This window comes from Talaromyces proteolyticus (assembly GCF_021365285.1).
Source record: "Talaromyces proteolyticus strain PMI_201 chromosome Unknown BGW36scaffold_7, whole genome shotgun sequence".
NCBI classification, from domain to species: Eukaryota; Fungi; Ascomycota; class Eurotiomycetes; order Eurotiales; family Trichocomaceae; genus Talaromyces; species Talaromyces proteolyticus.
The window spans coordinates 2,192,608-2,209,140 of NW_025764283.1; the positions used below are offsets into that span (position 1 = coordinate 2,192,608).

The 16,533-nt window shown below is 47.9% G+C and overlaps 6 protein-coding genes across 6 annotated transcripts; 4 read left to right on the forward strand and 2 right to left on the reverse strand.

Annotated features, from left to right (window-relative positions):
• Positions 1-12: 12 nt before the first annotated feature.
• Positions 13-931, forward strand: BGW36DRAFT_297864 (putative translocon-associated protein, alpha subunit; the record flags this gene model as incomplete). The annotated part of the gene is made up of 3 exons (XM_046211384.1): positions 13-84; positions 169-593; positions 649-931. 3 exons carry the CDS (start codon positions 13-15, stop codon positions 929-931), a joined length of 780 nt encoding a protein of 259 aa, XP_046071605.1.
• Positions 932-1,246: 315 nt separating this feature from the next.
• On the reverse strand, positions 1,247-2,174 carry BGW36DRAFT_428665 (HIT-like domain-containing protein; the record flags this gene model as incomplete). The annotated part of the gene is made up of 2 exons (XM_046220587.1): positions 1,247-1,998; positions 2,051-2,174. 2 exons carry the CDS (start codon positions 2,172-2,174, stop codon positions 1,247-1,249), a joined length of 876 nt encoding a protein of 291 aa, XP_046071606.1.
• Positions 2,175-2,328: 154 nt separating this feature from the next.
• On the forward strand, positions 2,329-6,815 carry BGW36DRAFT_381421 (putative DEAD/DEAH box helicase). The gene is made up of 3 exons (XM_046216427.1): positions 2,329-2,674; positions 2,738-6,272; positions 6,350-6,815. The coding sequence occupies exons 1-3, from the start codon at positions 2,438-2,440 to the stop codon at positions 6,604-6,606; spliced, it is 4,029 nt and encodes a 1,342-aa protein (XP_046071607.1). The 5' UTR covers positions 2,329-2,437; the 3' UTR covers positions 6,607-6,815.
• An 860-nt stretch (positions 6,816-7,675) lies between these two features.
• Positions 7,676-9,903, reverse strand: BGW36DRAFT_398160 (putative G2/mitotic-specific cyclin; the record flags this gene model as incomplete). The annotated part of the gene is made up of 4 exons (XM_046218378.1): positions 7,676-7,897; positions 7,951-8,490; positions 8,547-9,716; positions 9,892-9,903. The coding sequence occupies 4 exons, from the start codon at positions 9,901-9,903 to the stop codon at positions 7,676-7,678; spliced, it is 1,944 nt and encodes a 647-aa protein (XP_046071608.1).
• Positions 9,904-12,666: 2,763 nt separating this feature from the next.
• On the forward strand, positions 12,667-13,221 carry BGW36DRAFT_381427 (uncharacterized protein). The gene has a single exon (XM_046216428.1). It carries the CDS (start codon positions 12,730-12,732, stop codon positions 12,970-12,972), a length of 243 nt encoding a protein of 80 aa, XP_046071609.1. The 5' UTR covers positions 12,667-12,729; the 3' UTR covers positions 12,973-13,221.
• Positions 13,222-13,578: 357 nt separating this feature from the next.
• On the forward strand, positions 13,579-15,720 carry BGW36DRAFT_297251 (putative C6 finger domain protein; the record flags this gene model as incomplete). The annotated part of the gene is made up of 2 exons (XM_046211341.1): positions 13,579-14,388; positions 14,452-15,720. The coding sequence occupies 2 exons, from the start codon at positions 13,579-13,581 to the stop codon at positions 15,718-15,720; spliced, it is 2,079 nt and encodes a 692-aa protein (XP_046071610.1).
• Between the last annotated feature and the right edge of the window lie 813 nt (positions 15,721-16,533).

A 16,533-nucleotide genomic window follows, 5' to 3' on the forward strand; every position in this document is an offset into this window, starting at 1 on the left:
GCCATTGACACCATGGGTCGCTTCGGTCTCCTTCCTTTGGCTTTCTTCTCGCTCCAGGCGCTCTTTGCCGGATGTCATGCGACAGTAGGTGTGCCCTGGCTCATCGTCTCATTGAACCTGCCTCTAAAGTTTCTCCCATGCTAATACAGCCTCAATTACCTCCAGGAGGCATCAGAAAGTGATGAGGCTCCCGCAGCCCCCGCCCTCGCAGTCAGCGTGCAAGCTTCCTTCCCTTCATCTGAGATTTTTGGCATCAAGCTTGTCAACGGTGAAGCATCTCAAGCTTTGATATCCTTCACCAATGATGAAGAAGTCCCTGTGACAGTCAACTTCATCGGTGGCTCTCTTTTGACCCTTGATGAGTCTGCCACTCCTGTGCGCAATCTGTCAACTGCCAACTATGGTGTCGAAATACCGGCCGGAGAAAAGCAGACCCTGCCATACAGCATCACAACGGAGATGCATCCTCAGGACTTGCGCTTGAGCCTTATCTCCGTCCTCAGTAAAAATGTCACCCAATTTTTTACCGTCCAGGCTTTCAACGGAACTGTCAGTGTTGTCGAACCAGAAACCAGCATCTTTGATCCTCAGATGTAAGAACATCCCGTCTTCGGTGTAATAGCAGACATGAAGACTAAATATACGCAGCATCTTCCTTTACTTCTTTATCCTTGCCTTCTTTGCCGGCATTGTCTACTTTTTTTACAATGTTTGGGTTGCACCGTATTTCCCCCAGAAGCGCCGCGGCCGTGGTGGTGATTCAAAGAAACCTACAAGTGCTGCCAAAAAAGTTGACTCGGATGCTTCACCAGTTGATGCGACTTCTGCTGGCGCTGCATCCGGCTTCAACTCTGAATGGATCCCCGCCCACCATATCCAGAAGCCCGAAGCGCGTAAAGTCAAGGGTGCTCGATCTAAAAGCCGCGCATAACTCGAATCATTACTCCATGACACATGAAGAGCCACGGCTTAGATGTCCATCTGGCTCGCAATATTGGTTTAGACTCCGCGGGGTTTTCCATGCTCATGTCTATGGGGGTTTGATAAAAGCTGAGAATCGCGATTTTACTCGAGCGAACATCGAGTTATCTTCACAAAATTGTGTATTATAGCAAAATTTTCTTTGATTGTTCATGCATCGTCTTAATCAGACCGTGTGATAATCAGAGCTTGGACAGCACACTGGATACAATCATAAAATATATAATCATATTAGTCATAAATTAGGGCGGTTAAGACCTCAATCCTATAACCTTTTCCATTGTTCGAACTCCTCCGCTAGGTGATCCTTGAGTTGCTGAAACTTGTTGCCGAAATTTCGAGAACATCGCCAGCAGATGAAATCTCGCTGCAAGTAAGCTTCCCTACCCGGATGGCGCCGCGGATCATTCCGTGCCAGTGGAAAATCGTCAATGTTAACAAAAAATGGAGTTGCAAAGCTATTGTAATGTTTTCGGTGCTTGAGTCTGTCGCTGTATCGGTCTACAGACATGACATGAATGTGTAAATGGCTCATGGACGGACGCGCATGAATACCCGTCATGATTTCCTTCTCCCAATCTCTTCCTGGTGGCAGGTCTGCCGATGGTTCTTCTTGCTCCATCACCTCACGCCGCGCTTTTTCTTGCTCGGAGAATTTACCATATATCCTACGCAATTCGCCGGCTGCCAATTTGCGCAGCTTTTTCACCTCAGTCTGCACCTTTTGCAAAAATTCAGTATCCTCGAAGGCATCGAATGGGTGCATATAGAACTTTGAGGAGTCGCGAGGCAGTAGTAGCAAGTGAAGAGATGACTTGGGGTATAGATCGTAGATTGCAACAAAGTCATCGTTATAATAAACTACGGTCGACGGTGGGTATGACTCTGGATGCTTAAGGTAAGCACCCAGGCCATCACGCATACCAAATCGCGACCCTTTCGTCTTTGTTAGTGTTGTTGCCTTCGAAGGCGCCGTTAGTTTCTGTTGTTTGGTCTTGGGGGACATGAGCTCTGCAACTGAGCTTTGCATTAGATTTGAAAACAGATGATATTTCCAGGCTAACTTTACACGCATTTCTTTTCACGACTTCTCTGAGGGTTCCTTCTGGAGCTGCTGCCACTGTTTCCCCTGATGCTTCAGACCCTGGTACTTCAACATCCGAAGCATCTGAGCCTGAAATATTGTCTCCCATGGCACCGCGAAGCTGGAAACCATCAATAATGATGGATAGTAGGATCGGATCATGATGTAGCTGAAGCCTTGAAGGGAATCTATAAGCCCCACTATGACCCACGAATGTCGCTCGATCCGGACTAGCGCAGGACAATGTGCAATTCTCTGGGAGAGCGGTTTGAATAGTCCAGCATCTGGTTTTCGCTATGACAGCTGAGCTGAGGAAAACTCGGTCGGCCCTCTCCACGGGCAGGATTGCATGTGGTAATTTTCCGCCAGAAAATGGGCACAAAACCAAAGGGTGGTGCCCGTGGAGGAGCAAAGCCTGGAACGAAACAAGCGAAAGCTGCAGCCGAGAAGTCTTCACTAAACGCACCGGCGCAACAAAATGAAGGCGAAGCGAAGAAGCCTACAGTTAACCAAGTCATTGGTGGTGCATCATGGACGGGAAAGCTTCCCGTGAACATGCTCTCGGAGCACTGTCAGAAGCAAAAATGGGGGAAGCCAGAATATACAATGGTACGAAAGGAGAGCCATTTTGCTAAACTGTAGCTATCACTAGGAATTGCTAACACACACCAGAAAAAACACTCGGAAGGGTTCGTATCATCCGTGATCTTGAGTAAAGTCGATCCGAAGACAAAGGAAACCACCACCTTGCCTCCAATGCAAGTCCCTCCTACCCACAAGGCACTTGCAGCCCAGCCTACGGCTTTAGAAGCCAGACACTTTGCCGCTACGTACGCACTTTTTCGTCTTGCCAGTGACAAGAATATACATGTGATGTTACCGCCAAATTACAGAAAGCTATGGAAGGAAGATTTTGCCCAACTTAAAAGTGAGGCAGTCATGCAAGACAAAGCGTGGATGTATGAAGCCGATCCGTTCTTAGCCAAGCAAGAGCGTGAGGCGGCTGCTGCAGATGCAGAAAAAAAGAAAGCTGAGCGACAAAAGGCTCTGGCTAAGTCAGAAGATAATGTCGATCTGAAAATGGGAGCTGGTGGTAACGCCGTGCTTGGAAAAGTTTGGTCTCGTGCGCCAAAAGTTGATTTGGGGAATAAGCTGCGTCGTAGCATCGAAGATATTCTACGGTACAAGGCAATCTGGAATCCTTATAATGTGAAAATACCAGAGGTTCAGAAACGAGACATTATTAACGAGTACTCTCGCCTCGGCTTTCGTCGGAGCCATATAGAAGAAGCCGTCGCAGAATGTAAGGATCGTGAGGAGGTTCTTGAATGGCTTCTGCTATATGTGCCAGAAGATGACCTGCCCCGTTGGAGCTTCCCGGAAGGATACTCGGCCGGTGTGAGCCTAGCAAGTGGTGATCTGGCGCAAGAGTCAAAGATAAAACGTCTTGCTGCAGCTGGGTATCCTGTTGATATTTGTACCATTATTTTGGATAAGAACGGCGGCAATGAAAATCTGGCCGCCGAGGAATTGCAGAATGCTTTGGTCCAAGATACAGTATCGCCTGCCTTTTCAGAACTTATTGATGACGAAGATATTTGGGCTGTGGAACATGTGACTCTGGAAGCTATATTCGGCGAACGATATACGCAAGTCTCCAAATCAGTATGTCAGGTTGAAGGTGAGGTTTCGGGACTCCCAAAACCTGTCACATTTCGGTTCCAGAAACCATCTACTGGATACCCGAGTGATCCCCCGGTTATAGCAATACTTTCGGACAGTCTTCCAGCATATATAAGGCTAAGTGCTGTCCAGAGAGCAATACGATACGCAATGGAAAATCTCATAGGGCAGCCAATGATCTTTAGCATTGTGGATTGGCTAGAAATAAATATTCCTTTGGTAATGGAGAACCCAGGCAAGCTACGTGACATTGCCAGTGGTGTCAATCAGCCGGCTGGGAATCAGCTTGCGTCTACATCGCTTCCTATCAGATCAAGTCGCAAGAAGTTCAGCACTTTGAAATCACAGTCGAACCTACATAACAGTATATCATTACGTGAAGCCTGGATTGCGAAACAGAACACGCCGGGTCAAATAAATATGAACCATAAACGGCAACTCCTGCCCGCTTGGGCAATGCAAGAATCTATCATTCAATGTGTCAGCTCCTATCAAGTCACCATCATTTCTGGTGAGACCGGTAGTGGAAAGAGCACACAGTCGGTACAGTTTATACTCGACGACTTAATTAAACGCGATTTAGGCGACAAAGCCAATATTGTGTGTACGCAACCCAGAAGGATATCAGCGCTTGGGCTTGCAGACCGTGTTAGCCAGGAAAGATGTTCTACCACCGGGGATGAGGTCGGTTACATTATCCGTGGCGACTCGAAATCCAAGCCTGGGAATACCAAAATTACATTTATGACAACTGGTGTCTTACTTCGACGACTACAAACTGAAGCCGGGCCAGATAACGACATTGCAGGTTCACTCGCAGATATTACTCACGTAGTAGTCGATGAGGTTCATGAAAGAAGTCTCGATACTGACCTTTTACTTGCTCTCCTTAAAGATATCTTGACTCGCCGCAATGATTTGAAAGTCATTCTGATGAGTGCGACATTGGACGCAGAAGCTTTCACACGATATTTTGGCGGATCAAATCGCGTGGGTCGTGTGAACATACCGGGACGTACATTTCCTGTCGAAGATTACTATCTCGACGATGTTTTGCGCCTGACGGGATTTGCTACTGCTTCGGCTGCAGTTGACAACGTTGATGGCGGGAATCCTCTAGAGGATGACTCTATAGGCAAATCACTTCGCTCTCTTGGAATGGGTATCAATTACGATTTGATTGCTTCGGTTGTGAGATATATTGATTCCCAGCTAGGGTATGATAATGGTGGAATTCTGATCTTCCTGCCTGGTACTATGGAGATCGATCGCTGCCTTGTTGCGATACGAACAATACCAAACATCCATGCCTTGCCTCTTCATGCTTCGTTGCTTCCAGCTGAACAAAAGCGGGTCTTCCAAGTTCCTCCAAGAGGTAAAAGAAAGGTCATTGCTGCCACGAACGTCGCTGAGACCTCTATTACCATCGAGGACGTTGTTGCTGTCATTGACTCTGGCAGAGTGAAGGAGACTAGCTTCGACCCTAAAACCAATGTAGTGAAATTACAAGAAGTCTGGGCCTCTCAAGCAGCTTGCAAACAACGACGTGGTCGAGCTGGTCGTGTCCAAGCAGGAAAATGCTACAAACTATACACTCGCACAGCAGAATCCAACATGGCAGTGAAGCCCGATCCTGAAATTCGCCGCGTGCCTTTGGAGCAACTCTGTCTATCTGTTATGGCTATGAGCGGAATTGAAGATGCTGCTGGTTTTCTTGCAAAGACTCTCACACCTCCTGAAACATTGGCTGTGGAAGGCGCTATGAATCTTTTACATCGCGTCGGTGCTCTAGACAATCAAAAACTAACCGCACTTGGGCGACACCTGGCTATGATACCGGCAGATCTACGCTGTGCAAAACTAATGGTGTACGGATCTGTCTTTGGATGTGTCGACGCATGTGTTACTATCGCTGCGATACTTACATTGAAAAGCCCATTTGTATCCCCTCGTGAAAAACGTGAAGAAGCGACTGCCGCCAAGGCTTCTTTCTCACGGGGAGATGGCGATCTTCTCACAGATTTTGCAGCTTACTTACAGTGGTCTGATAGATGTCGAGTTCAGGGATACTGGCAAACTACAACATGGTGCTTGGACAATTTTCTATCCCACCAGACCCTGCGAGATATATCATCTAACCGCGCGCAATTTCTGACATCCTTGAAAGACGCAGGTATTCTTCCAATCGACTACAAGGAGCTAACAGGCTCTCCTTCTGATACTCCAAGTCGTTGGGACTACAACACCCGAAATACCATGCTTCTTCGAGCCTTGATTGGAGGTGCATTCGATCCTCAGGTTGTACAGATCAGTTTCCCGGATAAAAAGTTCGCAGCATCGATGACCGGCACCGTCGAACTCGACCCAGATGCCAGAACAATCAAGTTCTTCAATCAAGAAAATGGCCGGGTTTTTATCCACCCAAGCTCGAGTTTGTTTTCGGCCCAAAACTACTCTAATGCAGCGTTTCTCAGCTATTGCTCAAAGATGGAAACGAGTAAAGTTTTTATTAGAGAGTTGACGCGTACGTTCAACTACATTTCCTTCTTTTATCCTTTCTTATTAGCAACCATAATCTTAACTGACCACTGTCATTCTCAGCATTCAACGCCTACTCACTTCTCCTCTTCGGTGGTTCTATAACCCTCGACACCACGGGCCACGGTCTAATTGTTGACGGTTGGCTACACCTCCGCGGCTGGGCACGCATTGGTGTGCTCGTTTCGCGGCTACGAATGATGCTAGATGATGTTCTAGCAGCAAGGGTTGATAACCCAACGTCTGATAGCCAGGAGCATGAATATCGAGTCATAGATCTCGTGAAGAAATTAATTGAGTTTAACGGGATGGATCAGTGATGTTGAGTCTCATTTGTGTTTACAAACATCTCGACTAGTGATTTTGATCCTTCATATATCGCATATACCCGTTGGTTAGCTCTATATATTTCAATATTCATATAACTATACAGTCAGTATACATATATAAAGTATGGCGTTTGAAGTAGTCGACTAATAGATCAATTTTGAAATTATCGAACGGTTATAATAACAATGAAGTTTTGATTCGACCAAGTAGACATTGATCCATTCATCTGTTACATCTATCAGTCGACATGTGTAGGGTATTTCCTAGTGGCACCGGTCATTGGTTGTAATGCGGCTGGCAGTCGAATGTAGCTGTCAATTGATGGTTTTAGAAGGTAAGCAGCATAATTAGTTTATGTGGTTCCAACAATGACGGAATAAACATTCTTAAAAGAGAATATCATTCATTTCTTTGCTTGCAGGATATATGAAGCATGAATACATCAAGCTTTGCTTGAGAACAGAGAAAGGAAAGGAAAGGACACGAAGGAAAGACATCTGGTCAGCAAGCAAGTGAATGTTTGTCCATGCTGTGCAAAACACCGTGAAAAGACGCAATGCACTGAATAGCAGCAAAAGAAAAACCTGTATATTATTAAGTTCCAGCACCTTGCCATACTCCATCGTGAGAGAGAAAAATGAAATGAGAAAAATAAGCCGAATAAATAAAAGCATGGTCCCAACCGGAAGAAACCCAATGAAACAACGCCTTCTAACTCCATACCATTAGAATAATAAAGGGAAACCAGTGCCAAGTCACTTCTGTTGGCTCTATTGTGTCAAATGAATATTGGCATGAACGGAAGAATCAATCATCAAAGCCCAATAGTGTTGAGGAATATAGTCAGTTGGAGAAAGGAGATCCAAGATAGGGGCAAGTTATCAAGGGCTCTCTAACCGACTTTAGAAAGGGAATCATTTGTACTATAGGATATGCAAGGAAGATCTGTATATACCAATGCTAAGGTATGTTGGCGAATTGCAATGATCTCAAGCACGAATGAGGAATTCGAATGAACGCTTCAACATTCCACTCAACCGCCGTGTGGCTTGACCTTATCTAGACGAAGCGATAGTTGTCTTTGGGAATGTCGGGGATGCGAAATCCTTTGGTTAATTCAGCCTCGACGAACAAGGAAGAACGTTTGAAGCGACGATCCGAATACTTGTCGTAGATTGCACCGTGATGTTTCAAAGGGTTCTCGCAGCATTCAAGAATTATGCTCAAGAGGGGATGCAATTGCTTGTACGTATAATTGGAATAGTACACATGAGCGTGTGACTAAGATATTGTTAGAAACCGAATATGGAGAGACACTCGTTCTCAAAACTTACCCAATTGCCCTTGCACAGCATTAATCGAGCTAGGCAATGAGCCCCTGCGGCGGTGAAGCTTGGGGGGCTACCGACAAAACGCTCATCCATGATAGTGACCTCTAAGAAGTACTTTGCTAGTGTACGGGTATCAAGATCGTAATCGTCAGCTTTACTGATTCGACGCAGGAAGCTCATTGGCCCAGGCCATCCTAGTTCGAATTGAAGCATGCTAAGCATAAATTTTTCGGCTTTCAGTATCTCATCCACAGTATAGCCGCCATCAACCATGTAGACAATTTCTTGAATCGAAGGACAGTTGATCTCCTCATACTTGGCAGCGATGAAGATTGCAGTAGCGCCGACTAGTTGTAACTTTCCGAGAGAAACAATCTTGCAAGAGAGGAATCGGTCGATATAGTTGACAGAGAGGAACAATGTCTCTGGTAGGAGCGAGAATCGGTGATGAACTTGTACAAGCCAGTCCATGAGAACGGAGCGCATAGACCACTGGATCTCTGCTTGATTTTCCATGTAGTGGGCGTTAGGTAGCATTTTGATCTGAGTAATTGGTCAGTAACAAATTAGTCGGAACATACAGTGAGATAATTTCTCACCTCCATTTCTCTCATGTACTCAAAGATTTCATCGCCGTATTCAGCCACCATGCTGGTGTCCCAGGTCTCGTCCTCGATATCCTCAGCGGTGCGAGAGGTCTCGACCAATTGCTTCGCAATGGCAATTTCTTTTCTTGCCTTTTGGTTGTACTTGGGGAAAAGGACAGTAGTGGCACCGCCAGTGGTATTCTCGCTACGAGACCGGTAAGAACGGGTGGTGATATAGCCATCATCCTCGTCGTTATAATCCTCGTCATCGTCCCAGTACTCTTCTGGTTCTGAGGGACCGGCTCCGTGGTCGGAGCGGGCGTGTAACAAATCGAGTGAACCTCGCGGGATGCTGGTTTCGGGCTTCTGGGTACCTTCAATTTCTAGCACGGCCTCAATTTCTGAGAGGCTTTGCTTAGAAGGCTGTAGGGGCAATTTATCGTCTTCCTTCACTTCAGACTTGTTGGGTGATTCCTTTTCAGAGACATTTGGAACAACGATGTAGCTGCCATCTGAGTGTATGTCAAGAGTTGTTGGTTTGGCTTCAACATCGCTGGTGTTTTGCAAATCCTTCGAGAATTCTTTAGGTAGGAGCAATGCATCTTTTGCCTGCGCGCCGTAGGTGTCATGCAGTGCAGCAGTTGTCGCTGAGCGAGAGTTGTAATCTTTTTTCACCGGATCACTTGTTCGAGGCGCTGATGGCTTGACCGTAGAAGGCCTAGCCTCAACCACAGGTGGGAGATGGTCTTTGAAAACTGCGTTGCTGCGTTTTGGAAGTAATTTGCGATTGTTGGCCGAGTGATATGATGAGGTGATATCAGTGAATACCTGCTTGGAAACATTGTCACTGTTGCGGGAATTGTTATTGTGCGGAATTGCCTTGACACCAGTAACAGACATAGGCCGCTGGGCAGGCTGTGACAGGGCTAGAGACATTTTGTCCTGGGCAGTTATTCCCGGCTTGCTAAGCGGAATGTTCTTGCCAGCGAGATGAATATCATCCTTGCTAGCTCGTGTATTGCTAACATCCCCAAAAGCTGTACGTTTTGCGGTATTTCTCAGCCCTCCATTCTGCATAATAGTGGACAAAGCAGGCGTCGACTTGTTTCGCTGGTGGATCGTCATGTTGGGGAGAACACCAACAAGTGCGTTCTCATCCCCTCGAACACGAATTCGTTGCGGCTAGTTAAAAATCATTGTTAGCAATGGTTCAAGCCCAGGTCAACACGTAGATACTACGTATCGTATTAATCAACGGTGAAGCTGGCTCGCCTACGACACCAAACTCAGGAAGGGATGAAATTGCGCGAGGAAAGAGTAAAAATTTGAAGCTTAGAACCTAATCAACATCACTTACTCTTGCATCCATCGTCGTCAGCTGCCAGAATACAGTCAATGTACGTGTCGTGGTGGATGGCTGTTCACTGGTGTTTCGTCCCGTCTAGCAAGGACGATGAAATTGCCTTTCGACAAAGCCTCAAGAACGAGGAATCCAAAGGCAGGTTAGAAATCAGGGGCCATGAGATGAAGGGCGGAGACAGAAAATCGAGGCGGCCGGGCGGCCAGGGATCAAAAAAGAACGGGCGTGATCCAAAGAGGCACCGCAGAGGGCGGTTCACGGCAGTATGTTTGTTGTTGTTGTTGTTCACGGGTTGCTTAGATGGATGTGAGTGGGCAACAGCGGCATAAGAAAGCATGTATAGCCAATCAGCAGCCCGAGTTTGCACCCCACAGCAGCACAGCGACACTGCAATAGGAAACGATAAGAGGTCTTCTGTGTCAGCATACAACAATCATAGGCTATAATTATTATTCTTGCTTCACAAGGATGATGTTGCTGAGGCAGATGAGGCCTAAGTTTGGCTGTTTCTCTGTTTGTCTTGGCGTTGCTTGTTGACATCAACAAAGCTAGAGCGCTCTGGGTCTAGTGGGCCTGGCTGACATAAGCCCACATTTGGCATGTTTGCACCTGGGCAGGCGGCATGACATCATCTGTCGCGTTCCGCCAGGAGAGCCGGATAAACAGAATGGGCTCGTAGCTGCACAACCGGCTGGCTGATGCGGGCAAAAAATTTCTCGAGGATGAAATGAGTCCATGCGACAGTTCCGACACCAGGTCGATGCATGCGCGACCATTGGTAGGGCTGAAATGATCCTGGATAAGCGCCGCCCGATGCGACGCGCTTGCCGGACCGGCCCGTCACGACGGCTGCGCGCAGTCACGTGACGGCACAGTCACCGTTTGGGCCCGAAGTCGCCTCATGTTTGAAGAACGCAAGTGCTCACGGAACAGACGGCGCATCGACGTACGTCCTCCTTGCCATGCGGTCGCGGTCACAGTAGCAGTCACATCCCACCTGGTGCCTGGCCGCGGTGGGATTGACGTGGTCCTGGTAAGGCGAACCCGCTGCCAATCATCCAGTCGTCCATCGAGTGCCGACGTTGCGAGTCAAAGCCACACCCCAATGTAATAATGCCAGAACTTAACCGATCGTCCGCCCCGGAACCAGCGGTGTCCATGAAAGCCGAATCCACTTAATGGCCAAATCGACAAGCCCCAAATTTCGCCCAGCCTTCTGCCGCGTCTGGTCGCAAGCCAAAATTCATTAGCCAAGCAGGCCTGCCAGTCTCGTAGTGGGAGAAACCTGGATCGCCAGTTCCTGGTCAGGAAGATTAGGTGAGTGATCTGGGCTGGCATAGCGCGAACGGTGGACGAACAGCTAATAGCATCGCAGATGCGCCAGTTTGCGCTTTGCCAGACATTTCCCCGAGCGCGCTCTTCTTCAGAGCCTGCTGGCTGTTTCGAAATTCGAGTGAAGGTGTACGATTACACAATATCTCATGGCCAGCTTGAACATAACGTAGTGCCAAGTCCGTCGCATCGCCTTGTGCTCCGGCACCCTGGAGACAGGCTCTCCTGTTGCATTTTTGTGACAAGTTAGAATTCCCGTAACATAGAGGAAACATCCAATTCTTCCCATGCGACCTTCAGAAATAGCATATACGACTGGAGTTGTTGCGGTAATCGGTTCAACCTTTCCCGGACCTCCCGCTATGTGTAACGTCTTTGCGCAATCTTGCGCCATATGCGAATTTCTATATCCAAATGTCAAAATATAATGTATTTTCTTCTTATGCTAGTATAGTGCTGAAATGCGATCCATTCTCTACGCAGTCTATGTAAAGCGACAGGCGGACCGATGAATAAGAGTCATCGCTCCAACAATTCCGCATCTTGGAGGGGTCGTCACGGCGCCATCTTGAAACAAAAACGCCCCATAAGATCTCCATCATAAATCCATAGCATTGCTGCAAAACACTGTTATTGTGAAAACGTGTATCTCGGTGCTAGAATGTCACCGTATACATGTATTTCACCTTTTCAGCAGGGCCAGGCACCTAACCGAAATGCATGGTATCGTTTATACAGCCGCAAAATGCGCTCAAGCTACCGCATCACGCTGGCAAGATAAAATGCCCCACGTCTCTTCTCTACTCGGAATTTAAAAGATCAGAACCAAGCGCATGAGGGAGCCAGTCAAATGCGTCATTGACTCGCCCCCGTTTTTGGCAGAGTGTTTGTAGCGCAGGTCGAATTCAACCAGAGCAAATCACCTGAGCGCAGTCATCTGGACTAATTTGCCAATGGTTGGATAGCAATGTCCGTCGTTCTGACTGGCGGGCTCCAGTGCGACTGGGTTTGGAGCAGACTAAGCCAATCCACGATTACAACAACAATAGAAGGGCCGCGAATCCGAAAAGCAATCTAGCATGTTCCCCAAGGTATCTTCAGCGCTGCCTGCCGGTGCTTGCGCCGAGCCATCGGTACATGTAGAGCAGCGCCAGCCGCAGGGCCTTGTCGGGGGCCTTGAGGCAACTCGTTAGTCTTTGTTGCATCTACAAAATATAACAGCGTGCAAGTCATTCCCTTATTTGGATGCTTGACTGACTTGGGCCTCGTGTGCGCGCATTGTTCAGAAACAGATGCGATTCCGAGGCCTGGCAGAACAGTCAGTAACTTCACTAGAGGCATCGGTTGCGCAACACAGCACAGCAAAAAATGCGGCCGTCGAATAGAAAAATCAGGTCAATATCAATTCGCAGTGTAAAAAGCGCACGTAGAAATAGCAGCGTCAACAGTAGATAATATTAATTAGATCGCAGTAGATGGCGGTGGGTTCACCCGGCGGCCAGCATGACCCAGCAGCCCAGGTCCAGGCCGCTTTTCGCTTCAGGTGAAACCTCTCGCTCTCTCGCACCCACCCGGTTCCCCAACTCCTCCTCTTTCCCAAGAACTCGACTCCTTCCCCCTCGCCAACCCAGTGCTTCGTTTCGTGCTTTGCGAAAGAAGGTGAGTAGACCATCTGCTGCCACTGTGCCTCTTGTTAGCCTCTATCGCCAGGCCCAATCCCAGCCAGCTGCACTAGTCCCAGCATGATACCATCGCTAACATGCAGTCTTGCACCCTAGGCAGCGCATCGCCCACATCGACTCCCCTCTCGCCCAACATCGCTGGACTATAATCGTCTTGCCTGCTCGCCTGTGCCAAAGCGACTGCAATCAGCTGCAATTTGGCCACAAATAGGTATGTTGTTCTCTCATCCTGCCCTATCCGACCATGATCACACACCATGTCAGACCGCTTCACTCGCAGACCACCTTTCTGAATTTCCCCATCATCAGCAACCCTCTAGTCCAGTCTACAAATGAAACCTAAATACATGCTTTGAGCCCTATTCAGACTAACATTGATGTGCGACGCTAGTTGTGTGTCCTCACTTCTCGAGCAAATTCTCGGACGTTCCCACTCTCACACCCACACACCCTGTGGATTCCCATCGTTGACCCAACGCTTTGCATCGCCCCCCAATCCTCGCATCAATAACTCTACGATCCTTTCCAAGACCAACTGCCTGCTATTATCTGATCGGTTCGTCGCATTCCGCGAGAAAGCCCTCCTCGAGGCTCGACTCTCGCAGCTTACATAAAGGCAAGGCGCTCTAGGCGCCCTGAGCCTGCGACACAACCTTGTCGCCATCAAACGATGAATACTATAAGAAATACAGACCACCAAGCTGCAGAAGGCCTGGCTAGCTTGTCGAAAAACTACGGTGACATGGACCCCTACCAAAGCGATGTCATGTCTCAGCAGGCATCCCCAGGTCAACCTGCGCCCAAGAACGTCTCGTTCGAGCTTCTTCTAGATGAGAACTCGAAAGTCCGGGCTCGCATTCCTATGCGAGTGCAAATCTTTACTCATGACACAACTGACTCGATTGTGACTACCGTCAAAAATTTCTACGGCATCTACGATGGCGTCGCTAGTGGGGTTAGTTTCGAAGATGAGCACGGTACTACGCTTATTGCGAGGTACGAAAATCTTAGGAATAACATGACGGTGTATGTGCGGGTAATTCCCGTACATACTTATTCCAATAGCTACGAACAACACTATTATGAAGTTGCTCCACTGGACACTCGCAAGCGCCCTAGCCTTGAGGAGCCATTTCAGATGGCACCACCTTCACAAGCTGCTCAGGCTCCTGAGTACGTCAGACCGCCTTCTCGTCCTCTATCACGCACTCACAGAACGAGCATCTCCCCGTCCGGTAGAGGTCGTCGAAGTGCTTCACAGCACAAAGGGCCCTCAAGGACCGGGAACAAGAGTAGAGGGTCCAGTGCTCATGGTAGCTTTGTCGAAGAGCCTCTTGCTGGATATAGTGACAGCGAAGGTGGGCATGGCTCAATTAGTGGTTCTAGAAAAGCTAGGAGCGAACAGTTTGCCAGCTCCGAAATTAGCATGGAGAACATTGTCCAGGAAAGTCGTCGCAAGAAGCCCAAGTTCGAAAGTTCGGTATGCATGCTTAACCTCCCTTTATCTTTATATCTTCTGTCATCTAATCTTCTCCTTCTATAGGAATTGCCACTTTTTGCGCCTCCTCAAGTGCCTTTGACAACCTCCACGTCCTCAATATCCCCTCAACGACGATCGACTGGGCAAGACGGTGAACCGTCTCCCTTCGCTCGGCCTGTTCAGCGTCCATTTAACAACAGACACCCATTGCCCTCACCTCAGAGCTATGGATATAATGAAAATGCGTATGGAAGCAGTTCAACCAAGAGCTCTGTCTATTCCACTCCAATCTTTCCAGAACATGGACATCGACTGCGTCCCTCTGGCGGGCCCTACTCGGGCTCTGGCAATCACCAAACGGTTCCCGGCATTCTACCAACACCCGATCCTACTATCGCCAGTTGCATCTCTGACGAAGATGTGGCCATGCAGCTGATTCGTCTTGGCGATGCATCCAACTTTTCCCATGGTCGCAACTCGACATCGACCTTGGATGATGCCTTCAGCGGCGCCGCAGATGCTTCCTCGACGGGGGCCACAAGCGATGGAGAGTTCAGCGAGAATGAAGATGAGGATGAACTGCCTGCCCGATCGAGGCAGCGCCTCGAGTCAAGTCCAATCCTGCCTCCTGGACACATCAAACAACACCACAAACAATTGGATGATATTTTACCCAGCTATGACAGCACAGAACCTAGTGGAGATGAATATGACAACGAACCCCACTACGGTAGCCATGTGAAAGACGAATATGTTGATGAGAATATCGACGAACTTGGTGCACCTCGTGCCAAAAAGCAAAAGACAAAGTCAAATGGCTTTTTGTCCAGCAAGAGCCGCATGCAGAAACCCAATTCCTCACGAAATGGCAAAACTGTCAAGAGCCGGAATGGTGCTATGTCTCGCAAGTCCAAGTCGGGTCTATCGACATCAATCGAACCAAAGACAGAGACAATTGTCCAAGCATTAAGCCCTACTCCGTCTCGAAAGATATCAGGGTCTGCTGCTAACTTCCAGCATCCACTTGCTGCCGATGAAGAAGACCTTTCTACCAAGCCTCGTTGTCAGCGATGCCGTAAGAGCAAGAAGGGCTGCGATCGTCAACGCCCCTGTGGCAGGTGCAAGGATGCCGGGATTGGCCTTGATGGTTGTATCAGCGAGGACGAGGGCAATGGGCGCAAGGGTCGCTATGGACGCCATATGGGTGTTCCTGTCAAAAAGGTGCTCGAGCCAATGGCAACAAGTGAAGTCGCTGACATCCCATTCTCGGCACCTATTATCAGCCCGCCGCCCACGAGTCTGGCAGATAAGAATAAGAAGCGTAAACGCTAATATTCTGACTTATGCGGAGTCTGGCTGGACTTGCAATACATAATAGTCATATACTATACCGATACAAGTATCGTGAAAGTCGATCGATTGATTATCTGAGCCTAGCGCTCGTCTATGATCTCGGCGTAGGCTCACATACAGATTGCTGTCTCCTCTTAAAGGAGAGTTTCCCTCGATTTGTCCACTCTTCATACTATCCACTTGCTATAATTCAGTTGCGATATTTACACAGTTAATGACGCTTTCATTTTTCAGCACTCTGGGATTAATCCCCGCCGCATTCGCTTAACGATTTTCTCATATTTTCATCCCGAAACGAATCCGCTCATTCAGTCTAGTCGGCCATAATGCGCCTTTCATATTGCTGCCACAACATTGCAACTCGATATATTTATTTCTTTATGGATATTTCAGTCAACAAATCCTCTTGTTTGAATATCTATGTTGGCGTTTCTCTTTCTTGACATGCTATTACTTGTCTACTTCTCGTGTTGATCTTGGTAGCCTTTGTGATCTTTCTCTGTTATTATCAGCTTTCAAGTGTCACTCCTTTTTCTTCCTGGTGTATGTGACTCGCATCTCGGTGGTAGGCCAGGTAGTGTCTACTGGGTGGAGACTAATGAGGGAAGGAAAAGTTACATAGTCATTTTTATTCAATATTGTCTTCTTGTTTTATATGACTAGCTAAGCGTGAGGTCTTCACATTTTCGAGTCTGTTCGATCGTCACAGGTAGTTTTAGTTTTCTTAACGAATGAATGGTTTCAATTACACATGTAGCCTCAACTCACAGCATTTATTTTTACGGTAGTTGA